Source organism: Chrysochloris asiatica, unplaced genomic scaffold (assembly GCF_000296735.1).
Source record: "Chrysochloris asiatica unplaced genomic scaffold, ChrAsi1.0 scaffold00003, whole genome shotgun sequence".
Taxonomy (NCBI): Eukaryota; Metazoa; Chordata; class Mammalia; order Afrosoricida; family Chrysochloridae; genus Chrysochloris; species Chrysochloris asiatica.
The window spans coordinates 28,369,646-28,394,887 of NW_006408521.1; the positions used below are offsets into that span (position 1 = coordinate 28,369,646).

The following is a 25,242-nucleotide window of genomic DNA, read 5'->3' on the forward strand; positions in this document are numbered from 1 at the left end:
TGTTACAATTTAATGTTCATGTATCAATATTGATGTAATTGTTACAGTTGATTTAAAAATGCACATCTATTGTAACAATGTACCTCACTAATACAAGATTTTAACAATCAGGAAAATTGTAGGAACTCTTACTTTATGTTCAATTTTTCTATAAACCTATAAAACACACTAGAGAAGGATATCATGTTTGGTAAGGTGGAGGGTCAGAGAAAAAGAGGAAGATCCCCAAGGAGATGGATTGGCCAAGTGGGCAGCATCAGTGGGCTCAAGTGTGGCAATAATTGTGAGGTTGACCCAGGATTGGGCAGTGTTTCGTTCTATTGTGCATAGGGTTGCTATGAGTCGGTACCAACTCGATGGCACCTTACAACAACAACATTAATGAAAAATTAAAATAAAATTTAATTTGTCAATTTGTCTGCTAGGATTCTGATTGCAGTTGCATTAACGCAGTTTGAAAAGAATGGACATATTAACAATATTCAAAATTTCTTTTGAGGCCTCACTTAGATTGGTTTTAATTTCCCTCGGCATTTGTAGTTTTCTATTTACAGGTATTATTCCTAGTGTTTCATGTTCTTTTTTAATGTTATGGTAAATTTTATAGACATACGTACACACATGTATATATGTGTATGTATATATATGTGTGTGTGTGTGTGTGTGTGTGTGTGTGTATAGTTAAATTTGTATAGTGGCTACCCTAAGAAGGTACACAGGTTCACCTGAAGTGAACACAGGGGGCTTGTGAGGTCCGTGATGGTCAGTCACATGGATGTGTTCACCTTATGTAAATAGGGTCAGATAAAAAGAGGAAGACCCCCCCAACGAGATGGATTGGCCAAGTGGCAGCATCGATGGACTCAAGCATGGCAACAGTAGTGAGGTTGGCCCAGGATTGGGAGGTGTTTTGTTCTGCTGTGCATAGGGTCGCTATGAGTTGGTACCGACTCGATAGCACCTAACAACAACAACATGGGCAAGGGCTTCAAAAAGTTCATGGAAAAATGGAATTGAAGGATAATGGACCTTTTCCCTTATAATCGTAAACATTATGTACTTTTTATGTATATTGTATTTCAATGAAAATTAAAGTAGGAAATATAAATTACATAGTGAGAAAGAAAAATGTATTTTCAGAGGCGGGGTCTAACTGGCAACAATGTTATGGTTATTAAGATAGTATTGATGTTAAAAAGGGGAGTGGTTAATCTTACAGTCCAGAAACAAGAGGACCCTAGGACCATCAAGAGAGGAACACACAAATAGAATGCGGGACCTTATCCAGAGAAGCAGCAGAGCCAGAGATGGAGTCAGAGATGGGGGCATGGAGAAGGAGGTGCGGCTGAGGATTCTAGATTCATCAACTAAAAAGAGAAGGACTAAGAGCTGGTGGCCAGGAGCAGACTTGCAGAATGTGCCCTTTGGAGATGTAATTTATTATATATGCCTGAGTGGGTTTTTTGTTTGTGTGTTTTTTAAAAAAATCTAAAGTGGATAAAGAGAAATACTTTTAACTGATGGTATATGGAGGGGATTATAATCAATGTAATGAAACAAGTTATATGAAGTGTTGAATGTAAAACTGAAGATATACCCTGTAAACTTTCACTCAATCCACAATAAAAACCTTAAATTAAAAAAATATATATATATATAGTATTGATGTTGTTGTTGTTGTTAAGTGCCGTAGAGTTAGTTTCAACCCATAGTGATCCTGTATAGGGTTTCCAAGGAGCAGCTGGTGATGTTGAACCACTAACTTTGTGATTCATACCAACTTTGAAGTCCAGCACATTAGCCCACAGAGCTGCTTCTACAATAGTTTGTAAATTCTTTTTTCCAGAAGAACGGTTGGTAAAATCATGAACACTCTGTTTATACTCATTTCTAATAGTCACCTGGTTTTGTTGTTGTTAAGTTCCGTCGAGCTGATTCCAACCCATAGCAACCCTGTAGAGCATTTCCAAGGAGAAGCTAGAGAGCTTGAACTACTGACCTTGCAGTTCACATGACTTTGCAGTCTGACGCATTAGCCCACCGTGCCACACCAGGACTCCCACCTGGTTTTAGGTCACATTTACTTGCAGTTTGATCATAGAAAGCACAAGAAAGTCTTAACTGAACTTTAGCTCCTGTTGTGAAGTAACCAAGCATGAGAAGTCCTTAGGCAGTTGTATCTATTAATAATCTGATACCTGCTAATCTAAGTAGGATGTACATATCCCTTTACTTTTAGAAACATCTGGTGTTGTGGAAGGTATAAACAGAATCATTTTATTAGCCAATTGTTCTTTGTCACTGGTATTTCTGGTCTTTGGCTAGAAAACAGTATTCTGGGTAGAACCCAACTCAGACAAAGATAATATAGTGCGAGGTTTAGGATTGGGGCATGAGGAGTGACATTTGGTCAAGCTTGTGAACCCACCTATTTTCTGCCTCTCTAAATCTTACTTCACATTTCATGACTTTTCTCTTTCTGGGATGCAAAAAACTAACTTACACAAAAGGCCACCCAGAGTCCCTCAAGGCCTGTGTCCAACAAGGTTCTTATTAATCATTTGTAGTCTATATCATAGACAACAGTGGCATTTATGCTAGAAAACATCCAACTCAGCATAACAGGGCTTGCCGTTTATAGGTGTCAGCTCTTTCTGTGTAAAAAAGAATGGCTAATGCCATTCCTGAAAATATGCTTTCAGTTGTGTATAAGGAACCATGTTAAGAGGTAAGTGGTGGTGGTGGTGTGCTATGAAGAGTCGGTTCCAACTCCTGGTGACCATGCATATTAGAAATAAGACAAGCCTATGTATCCTGGTGTGGCGCTGTGGGTTAATGCACCAGACTGCAAAGCCGTTTGAACTGCAAGTTAGGTGGTTCAAACTCACCAGCAGCTCCTCAGAAACCCTATACAGGGTCGCTATGGATCAGAACCAACTCAATGGCACTTAACAACAACGTTTCCTGGTTTGGCGCTATAGAGTAAGCACTGGACCACAAGGTTGGTTTAGATAGCAAAGTTGGCAGTTCAAACTTACCAACCGCTCTTGGAAACCCTAAGCAGGGACGCTGTGAGTCGGAACTGATTCGGCTGCACTTAAAAACAACATGTAACCCTATCCTGGGTCACTCTGAGTTGGAACTGACTTTATGGTGCTTAACAATAACAACAATGCATTAATATGGAGTCCTGGTGTGGCGCTGCATGATAAGCACCACAAGGCCAATTCAAACCCACCAGCTGCTCCTTGGGAACTTAATGCAGGGTTGCTTTGAGTCAGAACCGACTCAACAGCCATTTTACAACAAAATGCATTAATAGCAGAAACTGAGTGTCTATATTTGCTATTGTTTGGTATAGTGTTGCACTTTCTGTGTTTTTGGTAGGCATAAACTATTTAGTAGCATCAGATCCCCATCAGATCAGTTTCCAGAGAGCCATCAAATGCCTTTGATAACGAGTAGCAGTACCCAGTCGTACCATGGTAGCAAAAGCTTCAATTGGTTTCTAAAATCCTTTCCCAGTGGTTCCCCAACTTTGCACTTTGTTATTATTCTAATGTTTTCACTCATGCCCCAGAGCCAATCTATCAGCAAATTAATTCTATTGGCTCTGCCTTCACAATATGTACTGATGCCCAGTGACTTTTGGTTGTTGTTGTTTTTATGACCTGTACAGCTACCACTTGAGTCCTGGTGTGGTGCTGTAGGATAAGCAGTGAACTGTTTAACTGCAAGGTTGGCAGTTCAAACCCATCAGCTGCTCCTTGGAAACCCTGTACAGGTTTGCTATGAGTCTGAACCAACTCAACCAGCACTTCACAACAGCACAGCTACCACTCTAGATTATCACTTCCATGGACTACTAAAGTAGTCTTTTTTAACTGAATTTAATATTTCCATTCATGTCCCCAGAAATCTGTGCTTTGCATAGCCTTGATCCTTTGAAAAGGTAAATCGAATCACATCACCCTATTCTCCTATATACTTTGCCATGTGGGCCTCTCTGTCTACATAGCTTCTCATTTTCTAGCCTCTTTCTCCATTAGGCTTGCCCGGATTTCTTGCAAGGCTCTAAGAAGGAGTAAGTAGAAACTGCCAGAACTCAAAAGTATCAGAATGTCACCTTCTCCATAGTCTGTTACAAGTCAAAGCCCACATTCAAAGGATAAGATATAAACTCCATTTATGTACAAAATGGACTAGAATTGTTTGGAGCTACCTTTTGAGATTAGCTGCTGCTGCTAAATGCTGTCAAGTCAATTCTAACTCAGCAACCCTGTATAGGGTTTTTGAGACTGTACATCTTTGTGGGTGGGGGCCATGATGAATCCACAGGTGTGATAAGCACTGGACTGTGTTTGAGCCTACCAGCCATTCCGTGAGAGAAAGATGCAGCTTTATGCTCCTGCAAAAGATTTTAAAACCTCAGAAACCCTATGAGTCAAAATCGACTTCTTGGCACTTAACAGCAACCACAAATTTTTACAGAACCGTCTTTCTCCCAAGGAGTGTCTGGTGGATTTGCACTGCCAACCTTGTGGTTAACAGAACTTTGTGCAACCCACTATCCTACCAAGACTTATTTTGGAGATAAGTTACCACCACATAGATGACTAAGAAGATCTGGTTCTGACCACTTCTTCAAACTGATTTCTCCTGCTTACTCTATTGCAGCCATACAGGGTCCCCTGAGTGTTCCTTCAGCTTGCCAAACACATGCCATTTAGGACCTTTGCTCTTAAATTTCCATTGTATAGACCATTCATCCCCAAAATAACAACTCGGCTCCATTGCTGCCATTTCTTATTCCCGCATTTCTTTCATGTCTCAATTCAAATGTCATCTCTCTCAAGAAACCATCTCTAACCCTTCAGATAAAAATAACTTCATTAGGATTTTTTTTTTTTACATATAACATCCATTTAATTGTTGCAATTCTGTAGGTAGAAGTCTGGCCAGCCTGGCTAGGTTCTCTGCTCCCAGTATTATAAGGCTAAAATCAAGACTGGCTAGTCATCTGAAGGCTCTTGGGGAAAAGATTCTTTTTTCAGCTCATTCTTGTTGGTAGCATTTACTTCCTTGCAGTTGTAGGACTGAAGTCCCTGTTTCCTTTCGGGTTATCAGCTGGGAGATGCTCTCAGGCTACCACATTCCTTGGTAACATGTTCCCTGCCTCATCTGCAACCAGTCAGAAAATCAAAGGGCTCACAGACTTAGGTCAGGCACACCTGGGTAATCTCCCTATTTTAAACTCAATTGGTTTGGAACTTTAATTCCATCTACAAAATCGCTCACAGTAGTACCTACATTAGTGTTTGTTCAGACAACAACAAAGAAAATATGTATACAGACCAGGAATCTTGGGTGGGGCCCTTCTTAGAATTCTACATAACACAACTACACACTTTTGCCTGCTCTCTTACCTTTTTTTTTTCCCCATTACACTATCTACATTATAGGGTTGTGTGTGGTGGCTCTGTAGAATAATCAAAGGACTATGAAACACAGGGTTGGTGGTTGAAGACCACCAGCTACCCTGAGAAATAAAGATAAGACTTTCTGCTCCCACAAAGATTTAGAGCTTCAGAAACTCAATACAGGGTATCTGTGAGTCAGAACCAACTCTACAGCACTGAACAACAATCTACATTGTATTTTCTATTTATGTTTTAACGTTCCTTCCCTTCTAGATATAAATTTATGCTAACAGAAACTGTCTTTTTTGCTCACTGTTGTATTCCTAGCACTTACAAATATTTATTGAATGAACAAATATTTATTGAATGACTGAATCAATGAAGACTTTATAATATTTTGATAACAGTAGAGAGAGAATATATACAAAAGGAAATGCTTGGATTGGACATGAAATTTAAGCTTTATTGTCAAAGGCCCCAGAGTCTCAAAATATTCATTGGCCTTACTTTGCTTAGATTTCCCATTTGAGTATTTAAAAATGAATTGTAAGGAAGGAGCTCTGGTAGCGTAGTGGTTACGAATCGGGCTGCGAACCTTAAGGTCAGCGGTTCGAAACTACCAGCGGCTCCGCAGGAGAAAGATGAGGCTTTCTACTCCCGTAAGGATTTACACCCTCGGAAACCCTGTACAGGGTCGCTATGGGTCGGAACCGACTCGACGGCACTTAACAACAACAACAACAATTGTATATTAGTATGTACAAGAAATAATGAACTCTGGTAGTGTAATGGTTATGAGTCAGGCTGCTAACTTCAAGGTCAGCAGTTTGACACTACCAGCCATTCCAAGAGAGAAAGATGAGGCTTTCTGCTCCCATAAAGGTTTACAGCCTCAGAAACCCTATGCTGAGTCACTATGAGTTGGAACCAACTCCACAGCACATAGCTACCATGACCAAATACAAGAAAAAGCTAATTTGATTTTTGGCTTGCTAGTATAGTGGTTACGAATCGGGCTGCGAACCGCAAGGTCAGCAGTTTGAAACTACCAGGTGTTCCACGGGAGAAAGATAAGGCGTTCTGCTCCCGTAAAGATCTACAGCCTCAGAAACCCTGTACAGGGTCGCTATGAGTCGGAACTGACTCCACAGCACACAGCCAGCCAGCCAGTACTAATAACATGCTTTCTGCTTTCATTTTTATCATATATCTCTCCAAATAATAAGAATTTCATCCTGTGAACTTTTGGAAATGAATTCTTAGTTTTCTGGCAGTATACCCGATTTACCAGCCTATTGCAATACTTCTGTTGTTTTCCATGTAATTGCTGTTCACAAATGTAGATTTGTTAATAGAGTAACATAGTAGACTATATCATATAAACATATACAGCATGTCTAACCAGAAAAATTAAACATTTCTTTCATTTTCAGTGCTTAAATATATTTCTTTAAATCCCTTTCTTCTACAGACAAAACTTGCCAATGGCACTTCCAGTATGATTGTGCCCAAACAACGGAAACTCTCAGCAAGCTATGAGAAGGAAAAAGAATTGTGTGTCAAATATTTTGAACAGTGGTCAGAATCCGATCAAGTAGAATTTGTGGAACATCTTATATCCCAAATGTGTCATTATCAACATGGGCACATAAACTCATATCTTAAACCAATGCTCCAAAGGGACTTCATAACTGCTCTGCCAGGTATGTCTCAGGGTTTTTATAAACTATTCATTTGCTTTGAAGATTTCTTACAATAGTAACTGTACTAAGTTTTCAGATTACATCTCTCTTCTTTATTGACTTTAATTTTAGAAATTTAGTCTACCACACCTTCTTGGAGTGTTGTTGTTGCTGTTAAGTGCCATCTAGTCGGTTCCAACTCATAGCAACCCTGTGTAGGGTTTCCGAGGAGTGGCTGGTAAACTTGAACAGCCAACCTTGCAGTTCAAACTGACCTTGCAGTCCAGCACATTAACTTGTAGTACCACACCAAGACTCCTGAGGTAGAGGTCACCTATAACATAGCATAATATAATAAATAATGTTCTTAGTTTTTAATCTTCTCCCCACCTCATGCCAGTCTATTTTTTATTCACACATAGACCAAGAGTTGAAGAAGAAACATTTTTAATTTTAGGAAAAAAAGGCATCTCAGGAGCCTTTTTGTGGCATTAAATAATGTAAATTAAGGATTTATTATTTCACCGTACTCTGTAACAAAATATTTTTTATAACTAAATGACTATATAGATTGTGAGACTTAAAGACTTTTTGAAGGATGCAGTAAAGATACTGTGGCTGCTTTGCTGAGTGGTGACCTAGGAGACTACACAGGCATCAATATTTGGGGAATATCTTAGGAAAAAGGAGTTCTGGTAGTGTAGTGGTTACGAATCGGGCTGGGAACCGCAAGGTAAGCAGTTCGAAACTACCAGCTGTTCCACAGGAGAAAGATGAGGCTTTCTGCTCCCGTAGAGATCTACAGCCTCAGAAACCCTGTACAGGGTCGCTATGAGTCGGAACCGACTCCACGGCACACAACCACCACCATCTTAAGAAAAGAGAAGATTCTCATATGTGTTAAAAGTTATGTTAAAAGAAAATGTAGTAGAGATAAGTGACCTTAACAATCTTTTTATATATTTTTTGTGTATAGTTATCACAGAAGTTACATTATAAGAAATATAGAAAATACTGAAAACTAAAAAATCAAATTTTTTTACTCAGGACCTCACCATTCAGAGAGAACCACTAATGTGCTTTTAATGTTTTGACATATTGCACTATTGTTTTGAAGTCCCTTGTATTATCTAACCCCTCTATTGAACACTCATTGTTGTTAAGTGTCATCAAGTAGGTTCCAACTCATAGTGACCCTCTCTAGGGTTTCCAAGGAGTGGCTGGTGAAATTGAACCCTCAGCCTTGCGGTCGGCAATCCAGCTTATCCTACAGCATCACATCAGGATACCTGCTGAATATTTAGGTAGTTTCAAATTGTTTCCTTATTATAAAGTATGCTACTGTAGACATTCTTATACATTAATTTTTTGGGGCATGCTAGGGGAAAAATACCAGAAATGAAATGATTCTATTAAAGAGTATGAACATTTTGAGGCTATTAACACATACTACCAAGCTATAAAGGAGCTCTGTTAGCGTAGTGGTTACGAATCGGGCTGCGAACCGCAAGGTCAGCAGTTGGAAACTACCAGCCGCTCCGCGGGAGAAAGATGAGGCTTTCTGCTCCCATAAAGATTTACAGCCTCGGAAACCCTGTTCAGGGTCACTATGGGTCGGAACCAACTCAACGGGACTTAACAACAATAACCAAGCTATAAGTAAAAAGAAAATACCAGCTTGTATCCTCACCAGAACTTCACATTACTAATTTGTTTAATCTTTGCTGGTTGTATATTTTTAAGAATTTTTTTTAAGCTTAGAACTTCAATTCCCTTTAAAACCAAAGACTTGCCTATTTATAGTTAGAAATCGTCGTTTTGAAGCTGAATTTGTACCTATACCTTTTGTTAAATAAATGTTTGCCCCTTTCTTACTCATTGGATTTTGTCTTAGCCATAGGCAAACAGTTTTCTTTGTGCGAACAATCTGTGTATATCTTATTACTCTGCTCGCCCCAGTCACCAAGACATGCTTCTACCACTAAGAATTGATCAGAAGTTGATTAGGTCTGTGTATCCTTTACCTAATACTGATCCCTAGTGTGTATCTGCTGACCATTCTATAAAGCATTAACTCAAAAGCCTGATGCTTTACAGCCATTTTAATTTACAAGCCTATAACATCTAGCTACATTTAGTAAGCTAAACTACTTTTTAAAATATGTTTTTAATCCTTTAATGTAATGGATTTGTTTGGCATGTCAGGTAAATTACTTCCAAAGACTTATTATAGGTACATACTAAAGGGTCAAGGAGCCCTGATGTTCTGTTGGGTTACAAGTTGGGCTGCTAACCAAAAGTCAGCAGTTTGAATCCACCAGCCACTACATGGGAAAAAGATGAGGCTTTATGCTCCTGTAAAGATTTACAGCCTCAAACCCTATACAGCATCACTATGAGTAAAGAACTAACTCCACAGCACACAACCACCACCACCACTGAAGGGTCAGGAGCAATTTGATGAGAGCCATGAAAAAAGGAATGCATTCTGGAAACCTTTCTTATGGTATAGATGATTTCAATATTGTTTTTTGTTGTTGTTGTTAAGTACTGTGGAGTCAGTTCTGACTTATAGTGACCCTGTACAGCGTTTTCAAGGAGCTACCAATCTTGTGGTCTGAAATCCAGTGCTGATTCTACAGCGCCACACCTGAAATCCAGTAAAAATTATGTCACTGTATTTTGCATGAAGAACTAATAATTATATCTTTAATTGGCTTACAGTCAGATTTCTTTCATAATAAGTGGGTGATGGATTCTTCTTCTGCTTATGCTTAATTATGAACATGTAATGTCAGTCAAAGAAGATTTCATTTAATACTTTCTTTTCCTAGTCTACTGGGAAAAAAATGTTGACTGATATCTGTATAGTTAAGAATAATGTTCAAGCACATTTGGATTGTTACTAATGGTGTATACGTATGTCTTTGTATGATCTAAGGGAAAGTCATAAGCTGAAATAGGGTATTCTCTTTTCTGGTTGCTAAGTCTGTTCCTAAGGAAATCAGAGTATGAAAGAATCCTTCTGAAATATGTAAGTCTTTAGAAAACTTCTGATATGTACCTGTAAGAGAAATAACTGTGAATGTTTCTATCTCACTTGTGAATTAGAAAAGCAGCCTAAAGAAGGTTTACTAGTGTGACCATTTCTCAGAGACCTTAGCACAGATTTGGGTGGTGGAGAAATTTAACTCGGAAACCTATCAGTTTACACAGTCCAAGGCTCTCCACTATTTTCCTTAGTACAGTCTAAAGAGTATTTTCTAAAATGCTAACAAAGTTATTTATTAGTCTGGAATTCTCCTCCTCCCTCCCCCAGCCTCCACCCATCATTTAGGTTTTATAACAGCAGCTATTCTCAAATATGGAGTCCTGATGTGATGCTGTAGGGTAAGCATTGGGCTGCTAACTTGAAGGTGGGCAGTTCAAACCCTGTACCGGGTCACTATGAGTTGGAACTTAACAACAACAAATTCTCAAATAATGGTTTTTAAGCATCTGAAATTAAGCTCACCCTTGAACAGAAGCGTCCTTCCCTGTCTTTCCTCCTCTGATATTCTATACCAATCTGTATTTCCTTCTTCTCTCTTTACTTTTTGCATGCCCAAAATTCTATAACCTAGCACATTCTGACTTAGTGCTTCTCTCCCAGTACATTTAAAGGATATTTCTTTCACTGAACAGCTTTGAAACTGCAGCAATAATAGAAACAGAATGAGAAATGGACCTAATATAGAGATTTGGGGAGGGGGAAGCATGTCTGAATCACAGAGTTTGAGATGCCATCCATAGCAAATCCCCTAGTGCTGAAATCCATATAGATAGATGTGAATTGTTTTCTGGAATCCTTTTTATTTTTAATGTCTTGGGGGGTTTGGTGGTTGTTAACTTTAACTTCCTTATCTAAAGGAAGATGGAAAATACTGTTCATTTCTGTAACCTTATGGAAAAATTATTGATACTCATTTTACCCTAGTCTCTGTTTGAAAAAGAGACTGGACCACACTAGAGACAATGATGTGCCTACACAGTAGAACAGTGCTGCTCTGTTTTAAAGAACCTTTTGTAAAAAAAATCATTCACCACCCCTTCTGTTCTTTTTCTTTACCTACTCCCTTCACCTCATCTCCCTTCTGAAAGCTCGAGGTTTGGATCACATTGCTGAGAACATTCTATCATATCTGGATGCCAAATCACTGTGTGCTGCTGAACTTGTGTGTAAGGAATGGTACCGAGTCACATCTGATGGCATGTTATGGAAGAAGCTCATTGAGAGAATGGTCAGGACGGATTCTCTATGGAGAGGCCTGGCAGAACGAAGAGGGTGGTGAGCTTTTAAACTTCTTCAGTATTACAGAGCTCCAGGACCTGGTCATTCAGAGTCACTAGAAGATTGTTGGGAACCAGTGAGGCTGCCTTGCTATGCACTACAGTGATTTTGCTGGTTTATAGCAAAAAAAAAAAAAAATTTAAAGGAGAATAGTGTTTCATGTACGCAGCAGTTTTTCTTCTGACCAAATCACTCAAAATGACAATATTGTGTTAATATTGCTTTGTAAAAAATAACAGAAAACTGGTTTGCCCACCTGCTTAAAGCATTCTGTTTTCTAGACAGAAATTGACATCTTGAAAAAGACCTGGTGAACAATTTATAAAGCAAGTAGATGATTTTGAATCATATAGAAACCATCATATTCAGCTTCCTAATAAAATAATCCAGGACAAATGATTCTTTTCTTCTTCAGAAAATCTCTAGCTTTTAAAAGCCCACAATCCTGGTGTTTTATCACCTTTGTAAGCGAAGTTATGTTTTATGCCCAACTAGCATAAGGACTCAGCTAGTCAGAAAGAGTAAAAAAATGGAATTTAGTAAAAAATCATTGTTGTTTCTTAAGACTCATATTTTTTAAAATATTTTATTATTTAATCCTGAATTCCTTAAAGCATTATCTAATTAGCAGCCTAAGAGACCACCACCTTTTTTGTTGTTCTCTTAATCTGTTGTCACCATTTCAGTAGGCCTCTTGGAAGATGTCTTCCGTAGATCTTCTTCTGTAGATGTCTTCTGTAGATCTTCTTTAGATGTCTCAGAGGATATCTGATATGAATTTTTCATAAGTAAAATAAAAGTGACATATCAGTAATTTAGGTGATAAAAACAATGATACAAGAATACATGTGCTTTATGATAGCCTTCCATATTAATTTTATCAACTATCGGTTTTGAATCATAGATATAAAATGGTTAGGAATACACAATGCTTTTCAAAGATAAACACTCCTATGGATCAGCTTCCCTTAGAAATTTTCATAAAAATATAGTTGGTGTCCATTCTTTTCGTGTTTTGAAATTCATAGGCACATAATAAATACAATGACCACCACGTGGGGCAGTTCTGCTCTGTTCTGTAGGGTCGCTGTGAGTCACTCTTCACTCAGTAGCAGTGGATTTAATCTGGTTTGGCTATTTGGAAGACTTTTAAAATTATATTTCAATTTTTATTAAAAGAAGCAAAATACCACACACTTCTTTGGTTAAATAAAAATTGCATTAAAAAATATTATTTCTATTTCCCAAACATAGTTTTTTCATCCTCACAGTGGTTGAAAACTAAAAACCTTACTTTTTATAACTCACTTCATATTTTTATAGTATAAAAGAGCTCTTAAATATATAGTTTTATCAAATTCAGAGTTCATAAATTTGCAAAAAAAAAAAGAAAGCAAGCCTAGAATTAAGAATAAGCAGTTGCTTACATGAGCAATTTTCAGGGCAGCTGGTAATACTCCTCTACCCTTCAAAGAAAATTAAAACTCTCCTCCAAATAACTCCTGACCTGAAATTGCAGTTATAGAGACTCATTCCTACCTCCATCGGCATAAAATACACTTTATCCCTATTTGGACTATAAACAATAGTAAACTTATATCAGACATTGAGAATTTATTAAGTTCTATTTTGAAGACAGGTTTTAATTAGAGCAAAAAGGAAAAGCAACAAAGTGAACTGCTCTTGACAGATGGAGGTAAACATAGGAACTGCAGCTTTGTGCTTAGCATTGGCACTGAACAGCAAGATCTGTTATTTTAGCTATGAAGAAATTATAGGATCATCGAAAGGATGAGTTTTGGGTCTTTTAAAAGGGTATGTGAAGGTGTAGCTGAGAAATAATCCAGGACCCACACTAATTACTACTCTTTCCCCATCTCTTTAATCACAGAATACTTTTAAATGTCCTTCAGAGTTTCCCTGTTGTTTTTTTTTTTAGCACGTTTATCCTCTTAGCTTCAAGTAGTCCCATGAATTTCTTAGTATGAATCCACTCTAGAAGACCTCAAGTATTCCCTTTTCTTATTGATGCTTTTAGTTTTACATGTTGCCTTCTTGTGCTTATTGTCTTTCTTTTTAAAAATTTTAACCTGTGATCAAGTTCTTCTTTCAAGTTGTCTTACTAAGCCTAATATGTCAATAAAGTCTTTGCATGTTAGCTTTGCCCATATGCTGTCTTTGAAATTTTTCTCCCCTTCCTCCAACCAAAAATATATAAGTAAATATGGTTTTTTAATAAAGCTTTGGGTCTCTAAGATTTGACTTCTACTTTGCTGTTGTATTTTATATCTAGATGGCTTTTGCAGTCTGTCCATAGAACATGAACTCTGTCATTTTCTTTCTTGAACAATATGGAATTCACTCTGTGCTCAGTAATGGTAACTCTTAAAAGTATAATAAAAGGCCACTTGGGAAAAGTCCATTTTGTTAATCAGAAGATCACATTTTATGATAACATTCTAAGTTTAGTATTTAGCATTTATCATGTACCCTCATTCCCATAGATACTAGTCATTTTGCATAGAAGTGGTCCCTGTTGTCAGGGAGCTTCCATGTGGAACGCTTTGGACTTAAAACATAGCGACAGATCGTGATGCCAGTTTTTAATATGTAGATATCCTTTTTTTGTAATACCTTTGATTTGAAGAAATTCAGATACTTTAGCAAGGCATGGTAAAAAACCAGATGGGAGTTCATTCGGTAGTGCTTGTGTACAGTTGTCACAGATGAAAAGGAAGGTAGGAATTTCTGAGGCATGGTAGGCATTGAGAGACAAAGAGGTTAGGAAGGTGGGCTCTGGAATCAGATCTAGATTGGAATTCCAGGTTTGCTTTGTATTAGCGATGAGCCCGTGGGCAAATTACTTAACCTGTCTGACATTTGATTTCTTTATCTACAAAATGTTGATAATAATTTATAGCTCATTAAATAAGGCTGGAGTAGAAATTTGTATAATTATCAACCAGATTTAGAACCTTTTCTTACAAATTCCATGTGAATCCTTGTTTGCCTGCAGATATTTATAGAATAAGAATGTACCTTTAAGTCAGAATTATTTTATAAATGAGTCCTCCTTACACCTTTTTTATGTTTGTATATCATATTTCTTGTTTCTGTTAGTCCTTTTTTTTAAATGTTATTGTTTTAGTCTCTTGGTTGTAGATTTTCCTTTCTGTATTAACATAGACGTTAAAGCCATCTACCTTCCTTACAGAAATTTTCTCAACTAATTTTCAAGGTGTATAATAGGAAAAGGGCAACGGAGAAGCGCTCTTGGAGACACCAAACAATTAATTATATTATAATGGAGCTATAGAGGGAGGAGTGGATGACTGGCCCAGAGAAAACATCATTTCTCTGGTGCCAGGATTACACTCGGAGGGATTTCTGCCTGTCTCCACTTTGCAAGGCACGGTGCCAGTGAGAACAGCAGTTAGTCCACCCATAGTGGGCTTTACTAGCTTCCACACCGTGTTTGGTGGGTTCTTAACTTCAGAATGAGGAATTAAATTTTTTACCCAGCAGGACGTGATTGCCATTTACTGAATTTTTTTGTAACAAAGATCTAGCCTGGGATATGAGTATTCCAGAGATGTGCTGTCATAAGGAAGGGGGATGCTAACAAATGTTGCTTACTGGAATCAAGGAAAAGCAATAAAATGCTTATATGTGTGTACATAGCCAGAAACACACTGGTGAAAGTCAATTTTTGCCTTAGGCTTGACAGCAACAGTGCTCTTAGGCGTTTCTTTTCATCTTCTGCCCTACCTGGTGCTGGACACTCCTGTGATCTCTTTGTTTTTTTTCTTTTGTGGAAATGAACCAAATTGCTCCTTTTAAAGCAACCTGAATGCCTGAACAGCCAATATACCTTACTCACACAATAGAGGTCTAGAACAAGTGATCTCCATAAGATGGCATTTCTGCTGCCCACAGTGTTAGTCTCCACTGACATACGACTTTTACTCATTGAGGAAAAGCCAATGAATCATTCAATAGTTCAGAAGTAGTTGTTACTATTACTAACAGGATTTTCAAAAGATAATAGATCTCAGTGAGATCTATCTACACAGAATAATAGACAGGCCAAGATGGTATTTTTCCCTCCCTGTAATGTGATCACATAAATACCATGCATATGCCCCTGTGGCTCAAGTGTCAGCCAAACAATAGTCAGACCTGTAAGTTGAACAGTCACTTCTTGGATGTACATACTCCTTAGGACAGTCAACCACATGAGATCAAAAGGGCAGCATTTGCCTAGGGATAAAACTTAGAAGGCAGGATGGGATAGAAGATATAGAAGAAATGAAATGGTAAACACAGGGAGAAGGTGGGAAGAATGCTGTTATGTTGTGAGGAAATTATTTTGATGTTCTGCTGGTGTGGCACTGCAAGTTAATGCACTAGACTGCAAGGTTGGTTTGAACCACAGGTTGGCAGTTCAGGCTCGCCAGCTGCTCCTGGGAAACCCAATACAGGGTTGCTATGAGTCAGAACCGACTCGACAGCACTTAACAACACTGGATAGAATCATGCTTTACCATAAAGAAAATCAAGGTTGAGTTCCTTAGATCCCAGAAGTTACTCCTTAACATAAAACTCCTGAAAGCAGGATTAAATTCACAATTGTTCAGCTCTGGTTATGGAGATTATATGGAATAGTAACTAAAAATGTGTACTAATAATATTTTCATTGGGAAATATTTGTTGTTTTTTAGGGGACAGTATTTATTCAAAAACAGACCTCCTGATGGGACTGCTCCTCCCAACTCTTTTTATAGAGCACTTTATCCTAAAATTATACAAGACATTGAGGTAAGACTCTGTATCCTTGGGTATTTGCCAAATGCTAGGCAATCATCAGCATTCTTCAACAACAGTATTGTTACACTAAATCCATTAAAGTTTATTGATGTCAATTAAAAAGTAATTTCTTAAGATGTAAGTAGGGTAGATAAAATCTAGTAAATTTCCAGGTAAATTTTTAAAGTTAAAAACAACAACAACAACAACCTGTTTACTACTAGGTAAAATGGGGTCCTGGTGTGGCACTGTAGAATAAGCACTGGACTGCTAACTTCAAGGCTGGCAGTTCACACCCACCAGTCATTCCTTGGAAACCCTATGAGTTGACAGTGTCACTATGAGTTGGAACTGAGTTGACAGCACATAAAAACAGAAATAGGTGAAATAGATGGAAGAGAAAAGAAAGAATATATGATGTCATAAAACAGCAGTGGTCCATGAAAGTTACAATTATAAACTAGTATTCCAATATCTTCTGCTCTTTGTGGAAGATGACTGGTAGAAATGGCCATTAAAGAAGAGCACCTAGGAAATAACTTCACCTGGTTTCATATTTGCCTTCTCTTGGAGAGCAATCTCTTTCTAACAGTTTATTATTTCTTGAATGGTTATATGCAGGAGAGTTTTATAAACTAAATCTATAATCACATTGCAAATAAGATGTTTTTTAAAAATTTAGGGAATGACTTTTTGAAAACATTTTTTTTATTTGCCTTAAGTTCTACATGTCCTGTAGCATGAAACATTGAACATTTGTCATTGGTTGCCATGAAAAATATTTTAACAACTGAAAGAAATAAAAAACATTTAGTTCTGGCCCTTTCTTAATTACTGCCTCTTTACCATTCTTCTCAGACAATAGAATCTAACTGGAGATGTGGAAGACATAGTTTGCAGAGAATCCACTGCCGAAGTGAAACAAGCAAAGGAGTTTACTGTTTACAGTATGATGATCAGAAGATTGTAAGCGGCCTTCGAGACAACACAATCAAGGTGGAGTCTCTTCAGTTGTGGGAGGGTAACTGAGGGGACAAGAGTGACTACATTCGTAAAGCAATCCAAATGATAAGCAATATTTCAGGAGAGTAACTGATCATTTTGTCTCCAATCCTGGAGCCAAATCATTTCCTAACAGACAGATAGCTGCTTCCCCTAGAAAAGCACAAAGGTCCTGGGGTCCTAGGGTAAAAGTCTCTTCTTCAAGTGACTGAGTGGGCTATTACTCCTTTGACCCTCACATAATTATAGGCTACCATGTTCCCTAATGAAAAGGATAAAGTCTTCATTAGTTGTGGAAACCACATATATATATGAGTACTTAGCTTTATGTATAGGAAAGAGTGCATTCCACACTATTGTGGGCTTTGATTCCTTGGGGGATCAAACACAATATAACCAACAAGTCTCCACAGTACCCCCATTACTGCAGTGATGAAAAGGCTCTTCTTGTTTGCCATCCTAGATCTGGGATAAAAGCACGTTGGAATGCAAGCGAATTCTCACAGGCCACACGGGTTCTGTCCTGTGCCTGCAGTATGATGAGAGAGTGATCATAACTGGCTCATCGGATTCCACGGTCAGGTAGAAAATTGCACATTGTTTTTGAGCTCTGAAACATCAGGTCCACTCTGTTCTGTATCACAAAGTGTAATTTTGTATATATCTGTGAGAATATTATTCTGAAATGTCCTTACTAAAGATGCATAAACCATTATCACCCTTCATTCTTTGTGTCAACCTAGAACAGAACATTTGATTTAGGAATGATTGAGGTAAATTTACATTTTTGTACATTTAAGGAAACTGCACATTCTGTTTTAATTTGGGAGAATTATCCATTATAGAAACTTCTCTCATCTCTATGGTAAACTTTGCATTCCTCACCAGGAATGACAGGAATGGTCTGAAGCCTGCCTTTCAGGTGATTATAACTGTAGCATAGGTATGCATTATCACCTTGAAATGTGTATGGGTGAGCAATGCTGACTCTTCACCAACCCTTCCCCTGCCATCCCTGCAGTTTTTAACGGTGAGTTTCAGTCAGGGTTCCAGCCCTAAGGTTCCAGAGGCACTAGTGATTTGATGACACAGCCATTGTGCTGCTGGAGTCCGGTGTAGCTGGATACAGACAGCACTGTTAGAAAACTCTGTTAGGAACTTTGCCTTAAGCTAAAGGACTTAGCAAACATAATGCATCAAAAGTAACTTCTTTTTCAAAAACTAGACAAAAAACAAAACCTTTAAACTGTACTGTTAGAGTCTCTGAAGTTAAATGTTTACCATTCCAAGTCACCCTTTGTGAATAGGGAAGGCTGTTACTGTTTCTTGGTCTTTTGATTTAAAGGCATAACTAACTCAGTCCTCATAGTTGTCCACATTTAGCATTTATTGATGCTTTTGTAGTACATTAAGGAAGCTGAAACGCTATTGGGGTGGACTAACGCTCTGGTAGCATAGTGGTTACAAATCGGGCTGCAAACCTTAAGGTCAGCAGTTTGAAACTACGGGCTGTTCTGAGGGCTTTCTGTTCTGTAAAAATTTACAGCCTTGGAAACCCTGTACAGCATTGCTATGAGTCGGAACTGACTCCACAGCACATAACAACAACAACAACATTATTAATGGGATTGGGGAGAAAAGCTTCTGAAAAAGCAGATTAAAATGGAAAAGCTAATGTGTTATGAAAGCCAAAGTAAATATACAAAAATACTACTATAAAATATATCATTACACAAAACTCTTGAGCTATCCAAGTGTCTCACACTCTTGGAAGCCCATGTTTACTGTGAGATGGCTATACTAGGCATCCACCTGCCCATACAAAGTATAGGAATGAGGGCTTAGATTCAGGTAGTCTTGGGCCTTGATGTGGGTATTGAAGCCTAAGATCTAGGTTCCTCAATCCCAGATCCACAATATTAAGTAAGTCTGTTACAAAGCATCTTGGTCTGTATCTGTTATAGTTCATGAGGACTGTCAGTGGGGCATTAATACTACTGGTATTAATCAGATTCCAGTTTAAATTGTATCTCATTAGTGGTATCAGACTGAATGTCAGGTGTTTCATAATTAGTCAAAACAGCGTGGGAGGTGGTGGTCATATACTGGCAACAGATTATAACACCTTTTAACACGATCTAAATCTCAGATAACCTAATGTTTCTTCCAGAGTATGGGATGTAAATACTGGTGAGATGCTAAACACATTGATCCACCATTGTGAAGCCGTTCTGCACTTGCGTTTCAATAATGGCATGATGGTGACCTGTTCCAAAGACCGTTCCATTGCTGTATGGGATATGGCCTCCCCAACTGACATTACCCTCCGGAGGGTGCTGGTTGGGCATCGAGCTGCTGTCAATGTTGTAGATTTTGATGATAAGTACGTCGTTTCTGCCTCTGGGGATAGGACTATAAAGGTAAGGTGTCTGAGATAACTTTAATTAGAAAGCAAACAATGTCCAGTAAGTCTCCAGTATAGAGTAAGGGAGGACATGTGAAGATTTGATCAAGGGGAATTCATATTTAAACATCACTATTGTGGTTTCTAAGTACCGTCAAGTTGGTTCCAACTCATAGCAACTTTGTTGTAGGGTTTCCAGGGAGTAGCTGGTGGGTTTAAACCGCTGACCTTATGGTTAGCAGTCCTGTGCTTATTCTACATAATTAGGTATAGAGTTAGCTATGCTTGTATTAGATTTCACCATGAGGAAAAGCACATCTCAACTGTGAAACCCCTGGGAATCCTGACCCAGTCCAGTTGACACAAGACCCTAACGATCACAGTATTTCATCCCTAAAATGTATGGCAAGCATAGGGGTAAATTTTGTTAAGAGTATTTATCTGCAAGATCAGATGAACCCCTTAAGACTAAATCATTTTGAGAAATTCTCATGTGATAGCAGGCAGATAACAGACTTGCCATAGGTTATCCAAATTTGAATCAGTCATATTTTTTGCTTTGCTTTGCTTTGTTTGGAGCAGTTGATTTCTCCAAGTGATTCAATTCTAGTTTTGCTTCCCTAAGACTCTGGTTGCCATAGATTTTACCAGTTAAGAGTACCAAATTAACTGCCAGATGCTTTTTTCTGTTTTCAGGTATGGAACACAAGTACTTGTGAATTTGTAAGGACTTTAAATGGACACAAACGAGGCATTGCTTGTTTGCAGTACAGAGACAGGCTGGTAGTGAGTGGATCTTCTGACAATACCATCAGGTGAGCAGCAGGTACTTTTCCCAGAAGGGATCATGTTCCTGCCATTCAGTGTTGGCACACAGATCATACAAATGTCCAACTGTGTTATGTTCACTATGAAATATTTTTCCTTTCTGTAGCTTTTTACAGGTCAAATTTGCCCTAAGCAGGGACGCAACACAGCAAAGACTTTTGTTGATGTATTTCCTTCTAGTAATAGTTTATTACTAGATGGTGATGGCAGTGTGCTATGGAGTTGGTTCCTACTCACAGTGACACTTCGTAGGGTTTCTGATGCTATAAACCTTTATAGGAGCAGAAACCACATCTTTCTCCTGCTTATTACCAGACAGGCCTATTTTTTTAAAGGGACTGCTCAAAGAAGTAAGCAAAAGAGACAGGTAAATGGAGGTTGAGGGCTCTTCTTACATTTCCCCTGTCTACAGTTGGAAAGTGTTAGTAAATAGCAAAAATCCTTTTCTCTTCACCACTGTTCTAAAAAGAAGAAGAAAGATTTTTTTTTCCCCTATTACAAATTGCACATTTCATTATGTTAGTATTATGTAAGATTCATAGTTAACCAGGGAGTTATCTGTTCTTAAAATTATGAAGAATTTACAAATTGACATATTCTTTGGTGTTTTCCCTCACAAGCTTGAGGGACTAGATACAATTAAAATGTGGAAACTTTATCCATCCTTACCCTTTTTTCAATTAAGTTGTAAAGGCCATTTAAAAAAAAAACAGCTATTGTACACATATCTCAGGAAATCATCATATCTGGATATCACTTGGATTGGCCTAAAAGCATAAGATTGTATAAATTAGTATATAGATGTTTTTGAGAACTTTGAGCTTCCCTGATGGAAGAAGGGCTGTCATGTGCAGTGGGTGAAAGCTGTGTCCTCAGTGACCAGGTGGAGATGCTCTGGGAGGGTGTGCCTGGAAACGTGGTAGCCGCAGCGATCGCAACCCAGGCAGAACTCTGCTGCAGGTAGGTGCTGAGCCTCTGCTTTGAGGAGGAGTCTGGGAGCTGTTCCAGCCATGATTTGGGAGCTAGCAGCCCTAGCGTGGAGCGCAAATTCAACCTCTCTCACAATTGGGGCACAGTCATTGTGGAGCGCTGCTGGAAGAAGGCAAGAAACCACCCCAGTACCGATGATATCGCATCTGTAAACTGATGGAGGACACAAAACACCAGCCCAAAGGCAACCTGGAACTCATTCTTAACACAGTCTGTGGAGGAACTTCAGAGTCCGAGGTGACCTGGTCTTAGTAAATAAATCTGTGGGATGGAATCAACTCCTGCCTCTAGGATTGGCTGTATATGCATCCCTTGAAAACAAGCTATTAGAAGAGGAGAAATTGCTGAGAAGTTGTCACGTGCATGTGGAGATGAAGAACAACATCAAATGGGAGCTAAACCCTGAAATAGTTGCCAACCACTTTTTTGAGAACCTTGGTACTGTGGTAGGTCCCCATGCAGTATAATTACCTAAAGAACCCATCACACAATAGGGCAAGTACGGGTGTGAGGTGATGGTAAAGGTAACACTGTGAGGGGGTTGATGTCTCTGATGAACTTTGAGAGGCCAAAGACAGAAAGATAATAAGTTCAGGATAGCCCAGCAGGCTGCTAAGAAAATGGCCTCAAAAAGCTGACAAATACCTTGACCGTACTCCCTCCAAGGCAGCCAAATGTCTTAAAGACCCCAGTGTTCTGCAAAGTAGAATCAGAGAAGCAATGCAACAAGGACAGGCTAGTACCCTGGTCTCACTCCCAGCTCTGACTAAACATGGAATTTTAGAGTCCATATGGGATCATCACACTAAGCTGTACATCCATGTTGAATTCTCCATATTTGCCATCTCCATCTTGGACTTTCTTCACATTCTTCTTTGATGGGACATTCCTGTTCAAGAAGTACCAAGCAGTAAGTTTGATAAGCTGGACATCAATGAGCAGAAGCAGTCCAGACTCCATTTAGCATCTTCTCCATTGGAACTCATTGGAACTAAAAAGAGCTAGCCATCATCTAGTATTTAGCTCATTCTCATCACTCCAACCAAACATTTGTTTCTAAAACAGAAATAAAGAGGTTAGAAAAAAAGTTTATGGACACTGCATCTCATTCTTACTGTTAGGGAGATACTACTCTACATCTTGTTTTTATTGATCATTTCAGGAAGCTTTACTTTCATAGAATCTTGATCATTGTGTTTTGAAAATACATGCTATGTTTGAGCTACGGATTTTTTTTTTTTTTTTCTGCCTGGTTTACAGCAGAAAGAGAATAAATTACTTCAAAATCAATTGTTGATTGGTTTTATTTGGGTGACTTCTTTAAAGACATGCAAAATCAATTGTTAACACATTTCAGGCTCATAAAATAATATACCAAAATTCACTTCAGTCAATTTTCTCTTCCAGATTATGGGACATAGAATGTGGAGCATGTTTACGAGTATTGGAAGGCCATGAGGAATTGGTGCGTTGTATTCGGTTTGATAACAAGAGGATAGTCAGTGGTGCCTATGATGGGTGAGTTTCTAACCTAATTGGTTACCTCTCCTTTGTTCTTTCCTAAAATATTCTTCCCAGCCATCTAATTGCACATGTTTTTCATTTAGTAATCAAAATATTTTTCTTTTTTGCCCTATACAGCAAAAAATAAGACAAACCCACTATAATAGGATATACATATAAAATGATGACAAACCAGTAACACAGTGATGCTGGAGCTTAGTGTAGTAGAATCTTTGATCTCCTTGAAAGTGATTCCTAAAAGCATTGTACTGTTGGTCACTTTCCTAACATTCCATTTACCAGGTGTTCACTAACCTTTATTTTCTTCAGTATAATATCCATTGGTTGTAGAATCCGTTCATGTTGTGGATGGATCCCATGTCTAGCATTCAAAATGTATTCATTTTTCGTTCCTTCTTATCAAGATGCCTTATTTTGAGTGGAAGATTACAGTTCAAATATCCACTGCTTTTTTTTTTTTTTTAGTACTAGAAACTAACTTGCAACATTATCTTAGTTCTTGAGCTGACTATATTGATACGTTAAGCCAACTCAAGCAGCAGCAAGTGTAGCAGGCACTTTCCCTCTGCTTTGAGTTAGCCGTCACTGTCATACCCTTGGGAAATTGTTCAGGATGTGGTGACATGCTCCAGCTAGGTCCAAGGTTACATTTTCTCATTGCCTCAGTTCTGATGTGCACCCACCTTTCTTGAGTCTTATCTATTATTTTCTTTGAGGAGACATGACCTATAATTGATTTCTCGAAGGGCTAGACTCTTCTTAATGAAATCAAAATATGAGGGCTTGTTTATATAAGCTGCAGAACTCTGGTACATGTTGCCTGAGCCTTTTGTCAAACCAACTAGAAAGAAGATGCCTTACACTCACCATACATGTTTATTGCCATGATTTTTGCTCTTCTCCCTGTGTTCTCTTTATTTTGCTTTCACCTAAGATTTTTTTGGTACCATTTTTGATCTTTAGAAAAATAAAAGTGTGGGACCTTGTGGCTGCTCTGGACCCCCGTGCTCCTGCAGGGACTCTTTGTCTACGGACCCTTGTGGTAAGAGCCTTGTTGTCTAGAGGGGATTGGGAAACAGGAGGAAGAAGAAATTAAACATTGTGCTGTGTAATATAGATCTGGATTTGATCATTAGAACCTCACAAAACCTACTACTAAGTGGAAAGGCATCTAGTACATGACAATAAAATATGTTTATATAGCACCTTTCATCCAAAAGTGCTTTAGAGACTATACATGGGGAAGAATGTGGCAGCTGTTTAACAGCTGCACAGCAACCCTCCACAACAGTTGGGTACAGGAAGTGAATAAGAATTCTGTATCCACCAACAACAGCAGGAGTACTTAGGGAGAGGAAATATAATTACCCAAGTTGGAACCTGTCCAGGATCTGAGGACCTGCACACCTGTACCTGCAAAAAGTGTCGTGGGCATCTGTAGGAGCCCCTGGCCAGCCCCTTAGTTCTCTATCATATTCCAGGGATGCTTCCTGCAGCAACATGAGTAACACCTTTTTATTCCCCATCTCTCTTCTTGTCTGAACATTTTCACACTTAGAGATAGGAGGAGTGTTACCTTCAAAAGAACCAGATTCTCCATCATGGTATTCACCCAGGGCCTGGGCTGGAAAATAGATTAAAGATTAAAAGCTACTTCCATCAGACGATAAAGATTAGAGGGGGATATGCTGGGAAGGAAAGATGAGCGTAAGCTCTTGAAAGCCAGCCTTCTATAGTCCTGACAATGAGCATTCAAATGATCCCGTCTCTGGAGGAGAAAAGGATACATTTTTTCATCTTCCTTGTTGGATTCAAAGCTTATTCTTTTAACATAAAACATGTTTAATCCTCTGTCTCTTAAAATGTATACTTTCGTTCATTTACAGTTTAGCTCTTGTTTTGAGGTATCATTTACATACAGCAAAATTCACCCCTTTCTAACTTTTTCTATGAATTTTACAGTCATGAAACTACCACCATAACCAATACATAAAACTCCCACCACACCAGTAAGTTCTTTTGTGCCCCTTTGCATCAGTTCCCTCCTTCTAACACCTAGCAACAGCTATTCATTTGATTTCTTTAAAAATTAAATCATGCAATATGTAGCCCTTTGCACTTGGCTCTTTTTAACTTCACTTGACATTCGTCCATGTTGTTCACATGTATTCATACTTATTTTAACTTCACTTGACATTCGTCCATGTCGTTAACATGTATTCATACTTATTTTAACTTCACTTGACATTCGTCCAT

General features: G+C 38.4%; 1 protein-coding gene across 3 annotated transcripts in view; it reads left to right on the forward strand.

The window, feature by feature from the left end:
- BTRC (beta-transducin repeat containing E3 ubiquitin protein ligase) overlaps positions 1 to 25,242 on the forward strand; it is a 252,818-nt gene that overhangs the window by 211,781 nt on the left and 15,795 nt on the right. For all 3 annotated transcript variants that reach the window (XM_006831261.1, XM_006831262.1, XM_006831260.1), the window contains 9 exons: positions 6,892 to 7,123; positions 11,243 to 11,429; positions 16,154 to 16,250; positions 17,097 to 17,234; positions 17,704 to 17,822; positions 19,411 to 19,660; positions 20,341 to 20,459; positions 22,870 to 22,980; positions 23,950 to 24,028. In XM_006831261.1, coding sequence (XP_006831324.1) covers positions 6,892 to 7,123; positions 11,243 to 11,429; positions 16,154 to 16,250; positions 17,097 to 17,234; positions 17,704 to 17,822; positions 19,411 to 19,660; positions 20,341 to 20,459; positions 22,870 to 22,980; positions 23,950 to 24,028 — 1,332 coding nt within the window. The remainder of the gene's footprint in view (positions 1 to 6,891; positions 7,124 to 11,242; positions 11,430 to 16,153; positions 16,251 to 17,096; positions 17,235 to 17,703; positions 17,823 to 19,410; positions 19,661 to 20,340; positions 20,460 to 22,869; positions 22,981 to 23,949; positions 24,029 to 25,242) is intronic.